Source organism: Dama dama, chromosome 27, assembly GCF_033118175.1.
Source record: "Dama dama isolate Ldn47 chromosome 27, ASM3311817v1, whole genome shotgun sequence".
NCBI classification, from domain to species: domain Eukaryota; kingdom Metazoa; phylum Chordata; class Mammalia; order Artiodactyla; family Cervidae; genus Dama; species Dama dama.
The window spans coordinates 61265843-61271842 of NC_083707.1; the positions used below are offsets into that span (position 1 = coordinate 61265843).

The 6000-nt window shown below is 48.4% G+C and overlaps 1 protein-coding gene across 1 annotated transcript in view; it reads right to left on the reverse strand.

Moving 5' to 3' along the window:
* The window catches only part of VPS4B (vacuolar protein sorting 4 homolog B), a 28761-nt gene extending 23398 nt beyond the window's left edge, over positions 1-5363 (reverse strand). Inside the window, exon 1 of the mRNA XM_061131234.1 lies at positions 5081-5363. Within this exon, the coding sequence (XP_060987217.1) occupies positions 5081-5107 (27 nt within the window). The 5' untranslated portion in view covers positions 5108-5363. The remainder of the gene's footprint in view (positions 1-5080) is intronic.
* Between the last annotated feature and the right edge of the window lie 637 nt (positions 5364-6000).

Here is a 6000-nt window from a genome sequence, read left to right on the forward strand (position 1 = left end):
GCTGCTGTTTCTGTGCAGGTGGGTTTGGTTTTAGCCTGTCCTGTCCTACCAGAATATAAGATTCATGAGTCTGTCGTAATGGCTCTTTTATATTCCGGAGTCTAGCACAGAGGCTGGCACGAAGCTGACTGGACGCTGGGAGGCCAGGAACTCCTGGGACTGTCCTTCTCAGGTTAGGAGCCCACAGGACACGGGCATGCGAGGAAACCCTGGGGCACTGGGCAAATTCCAGAACCACCCGCCTCAAGAGGAAGGACGGCCCAGCACCCGTCTTTCAAGACTAATTTTTCCCCAGTGCTCTGGAACCTGCCCCGCTTCATCCTCTGACAGTTACTCCCCTCAATTATATCAGCGCAACTGTTCTCCCCAACCTAACTTTTCCCTTTTTGAGGGAGCAATCCTTAGCATAAAAATGTATGGAAGTCCTATCTTAGACTCACAGCTACAAAACACCAACAAAACACACCACCTCTTCCTGATTCTAAGGTTTCCATGTAACTAACAACTTACCTGTCTCTTCACCTCCACAGCCACGTCCCAAGGAGAACCTGCATCCCTCTCGGTTTCCCGATTCCTCCCCCAGTCATCTTCCTGCTCCCACTCTGCGGGTTCCAGGTGACCAGGTGAGCACCGGCCCTCAGCAGACAGGCCCGTGGCTCGGTCTCCTGTCCTCCCCAGGTGTTACTCTCGGCCACGTCACCACTCTTTCCCGGCCTCCCTCTTCTCTCTCCTAAAGCTGCTATTCCACTCAGTTTGTGCCTTGGTCCCTGTTCCCCTCATTCCACAAACTCCAAGATGCCCCCACCTCTGCTACCATCTGTGTGCTAGGAACCCCCAAATCCTTATCCCCACCCAGTCTAAGTTCTATATACATGAACCCTACTGCTCAATGGACATTTCCACCCAACTGTCCCCTCAAGCATTTCAAGCCCCAAAAGTTCAGGACCCCTCCGGCCCCAAAGCTGCCCCTCTCTTCCTGTAATCCCAGAACCAACCAACTCAGACACCCAACAAGGAATCTGGGAGAAAGCTCACTTTTTAAATGGAGATCCTCGCCCAACTCCCCTTCCTTGTCCGTCTGTCTCTCACCAACCCTGCCTCTATCCTCACAGCTACTGCACCACCCTGACCTCCGCCACCGCCCATTGCAGAGACAGAACCTGCCTCCTAACTGTTTCGGGGCTTCCAGGCCTGCATCCCGTCAAGCTGCCCCTGTGCACACACAATGGTTTTGTTCTAGAACAAAGACTGGAGCTTCCTGCCTTCTCTGACTCCCCATGTGAAGCAGGATGGGGCCAATCACCTGTGCGTGCGCACTGCTGCTGGGGATGTGGCCTCCTAGGCTCGACCTCTCCCCGGCACACTCCACTGCCATCACGCCAAACTACTGGGACAACCCAGATGGCTCAGACTCCGCACCTGCATGTTCAGCCTGCGGTCCACCTGGAATCCTGGGCCCCAGTGTCTCCCTGTAAAACTCCAGCTTCTCCAGGACTCAGCACAGTCCCTGTGCTCCTCCTGCTGTAAGCCCTCCCCAGCAAGCCCAAGAGATCTAGCCACGTGTCCTCTAAATTCCCACTGCCCCCTGCACATCCTTCCAAAGGTCACAAAATAACCCAACGGTCACTTTATATGTCTGTTTTCACATCAGAATATAAGCCCTTGGAAATCAAGGATGATATATTTCTTTTATGATACCCCAACACATAGACACTCTTACAAACAAACAAACATTCCAGACTGAGGAAATGTTGAGTTCTATGCACAATGAACTTGCAGTTTCTCCCGACTCTCTCCAAGGTCTATTACACTTCTAGACTGAAGCATAAGTTGCTTTTCTCTACCTGGAATGCATCCTACCCTCCTGTCCAAAAAGGCATGATTTTATCGTGAAAACGCACCAACATATAAGCAGATAGGCCTGAATTCAAAACTACCTTCAACAAATTAACTGTATGTCTGGGTAAATCACACCCTTAATAAGCTTTGGATTCTTATATTGAGAAACTGAAGTAATATTCTCCTTGAAGAGCTGTTCTGAGGACTAAATGAGATCACACCAAACACCAGGCATACAATCAGTGTCAGTATTTCACTTTATCTAAGCTCACCATCACCTCCTCTGTGGAACAATTCTCATTTATCCTTGAAGAGTTACACAAGCCCTTCCTTTCTGCCCTCCCTCACTAGAGCATCATTACATTATTTTATTTTGATTTTTAGTTATCTGCATTCCTCCATTTGATTATAAGCATCTGGCTATGGGGATTTTGGCCTTGTTTGGTTGGAAAGTTATCTGTTAGTTGAATATTCTTCACCCAAATTTCCTACATTAGCAGGTTGAAAAGGTTGAATGAGAAAGTGCACCTGACCCAACCACTGATAAAAATATAACTCATTCTCTCTTCCTGTTTACTAGCAACTATGCCTTTAAGACAGGTCAATCTCAAACCGATTCACTGAAGAACATTCACAGTCCAACTCCAATATAATGCAAACAATTATAGAATGAAACTGCAATCTTGCAGAAGAAAAAACATGGATAAGTAGATGAAAATTACATTGTAGAAAGCCCAAATCACATGCAGATTCTTGGCAAATGAAAAGCTGGTGGACTATGCATAAGGTGGATGAGCAACAAGGAAACAGATGGGCACAGGAAATCATGGTCATCATCTTGTAAATACTTTTAGTGGCGTATAATCTGTAGAAAAACGGAATCACTATGCTGTACAACTGAAACTAGTATAAACTGTAAATCAATGAAACTTCAATAAAAAACATTTTTTACAGATGGTGGAATAAAACTATGCAGTTAACTGACAAACCAAGGATGAAGACAAGATGGGCACTTCAAAAGAAACCACCTTTGATACTCAAGGTAACAATACTTTTATCAAATGACCAATACTTTTTCCAAGTACATTTACCAAAAAGACCCCTTCTGAATGGGGTTATATTATTGTTGCATCTTAGTTTAAGGAAATCTTTTTGAAAAAGATACACATATAAGAATCAACACATGACATTCTCTAAGAAGTAAGTCACAGTTGCAATTATATTTTGTGAAACAAAACATTTACTTTCATAATCTTTTTGGTTGATTTTCAATATAAAAGTCCCAAGCAAGCACTTCACCCTCTTTCAGGTGAAAATTTGATTTCGATTTAAATTGGTCTACTTTCAGTGATCTTTCTTCAGGATCAACTATTCTGGGCTAAGTAGATCCTCTGCTAATTATCCTAGGTGCCTGTACTCAATAGATGCCTTTTCAATTGTTAAACCAAGAGGAGGATTCAATATAGGTATTCATACCACTCTTTTGTCCTAAACTTACCTAGTGGACTGCCACCCTCCAGGTTAAGTCACATTCTAAACTCCACTTAGAACTGGACAGGGAACAATGGACTGGTTCCAAATTGGGAAAGGAGTATGTCAAGGCTATATATTATCGCCCCACTTATTTAACTTACAATCAGAGTACATCATGCAAAATGCCAGGCTGGGTGAAGCACAAGCTGGAATCAAGATTGATGGGAGAAATATCAATAACCTCAGATACGCAGATGACACCACACTTATGGCAGAAAGTGAAGAGGAACTAAGGAGCCTCTTGATGAAAGTCAAAGAGGAGAGTGAAAAATTTGGCTTAAAATTCAACATTCAGAAAACTAAGATCATGGCATCCAGTCCCATCACTACATGGCAACTAGATTGGGAAACAACGGAAACAGTGAGAGACTTTTTTGGGGGCTCCAAATCACTGCAGATGGTGACTGCATCCATAAAATTATGGGTCCTTGAAAAGATGCTTGAAAAAGATGCTTGATCCTTGGAATAAAAGTTATGACCAACCTAGACAGCATATTAAAAAGCAGAGACATTACTTTGCCAACAAAGGTCTGTCTAGTCAAAGCTATGGTTTTTCCAGTAGTCATGTATGGATGTGATAGTTGGACTATAAAGAAAGCTGAGCATGGAAATGTTGATGCTTGTCAACTGTGGTGTTGGAGAAGACACTTGAGAGTCCCTTGGACTGCAAGGAGATCCAACCGGTCCATCCTAAGGCAGTCAGTCCTGAATATTCATTGGAAGGACTGATGTTGAAGATGAAACTTCAGTACTTTGACCACCTAATGTGAAGAGCCAACTCACTGGAAAAGACCCTAATGCTGGGAAATATCAAAGGAGAGAGGAGAAGGGGACGACAAAGGATGACATGGTTGGATGGTATCACCAACTCAATGGACACGAGTTTGACTAAACTCTGATAGTTGGTGATGGACAAGGAGGCCTGGCGTGCTGCAGTCCATGGGGTCACACAGAGTCGGATACAACTGAGCAACTGAACTGAAACCCCACTTAAGTCCTAGATCCGTTTGAAGGATGGGAGGCACTGTTTAAAAAATGTCTCATCTCAAAGAATTCCATTCCACAGAAGTTGAACAACTGTCTAAAATATTAGGATCACGTGCTTTACGAATAAAACACGGAACTCACTGCGGTGGGGGTGGAAAGGTGAATTAACAAAGGAGCTGAAGCCTACTCCATGATCTTATTTACATGCCACACTTGGGGAGCCATCAGGGCGCACTTGAACGCAGAACTCCAGGAATTCACGGATGGATTCCTCAGATTCTGAGCTCACGATTCTACTCATCTGACAGCTCGAAAGAAAGGTTTTGCTACAGCAGCTTGAGGAACCAGGAGAGGACTCCAATCCTCCTATTTTCATCTGATCCAGAGCAGTGCATTGCATGCATTCCGTTCTTTCCTCTCTCCCTTACACCGATTGGGGTCTATGCCTCTCCTGCAAGCTTCAACCAGTTTGGTTCAAACTCGGCTGGTTTGAAAAGGGAAAAACACCACACATATACACGGCAGAAAAGCCTTAACAAAAGTCAGGAGTCCTACCGCGCAGGGGGCTCCAGCGAGCCCGGGAGCAGGCGGAAAGCCGGCCTCTCCCCCCAGGCTCGGGGCGCGGGCACCGCCCTCCCCGCCCCGCGAGGGGCGCGGCCGCGGTCGCCCTCCCCGCTCCCCACCCTCCCGCGCCGCGCTCCGGGGCGGGAGCCGGGGATACCTGCAGGTTGGTCGGGGTGGACGCCATGGCGGAGACCCGAGGCGGTTCCCCGGGGAGGGCCGGGGGCGGAGGCAGGCCACAGGGCGACGTCGACTCACACCTGGAGCGGCCCGAACGCACGCAGGCCGGCGGCTTGGAACCTCGCGGCTGCCTCCCTCGGGAACCTGTTCGGAAACCACCCGGCACTCAGACTGCGCCCGACCCTCCCCACGGAGCTTCCGCGATCCCAGCCCCCAGCGCCGGCCCAGCGTCCTGCCTCTGCCACAGGACTTCCGCTTTCGTCATCAGCACGCGCCCCACCCCGTCCCCGCCTGTCGCGGTCTCGCCTTAGCCCTGGGCCTCGCGAGGCCGGGACGTGGATCCCTGAACCCCGCTGAGGCCTGGCTGAAGTCAGCTTGCGCACAGGCGCACTACAGCTCCGCCGCGCCAGTGGGACTGCTGGGGATGGACGACTGTTCCTGCTTCTTCGTTTTGCGGCTGTCATGGTCTTTGAGATGACCTACTGGTTCTGGCGCCTCTCACGCGACTGAGCGTGGGGCGTGCCCTGTCGCTCTATCATCCGAGCTCCAAGACCCACTGGTTGGGGCTTTGGGCCGCTTACCAGTTCAGTTAAGTCGCTCAGTTGTGACCAACTCTTTGCGACCCCATGAACCGCAGCACGCCAGGCCTCCCTGTCTATCACCAAGTCCTGGAGTTTACTCAAACTCGTGTCCATCGAGTCGTTGATGCCATCCAATCATCTCATCCTCTGTCATCCCCTTCTCCCACCTTCAATCTTTCCCAGCATCAGGGCCTTTTCCAGTGAGCCAGTTCTTAGCATCAGGTGGTCAAAGTATTGCAGTTTCAGCTTCAGCATCAGTCCTTCAATGAACAGTCAGGACTGATTTCCTTTAGGATGGACTGGTTGGATCTCCTTGCTG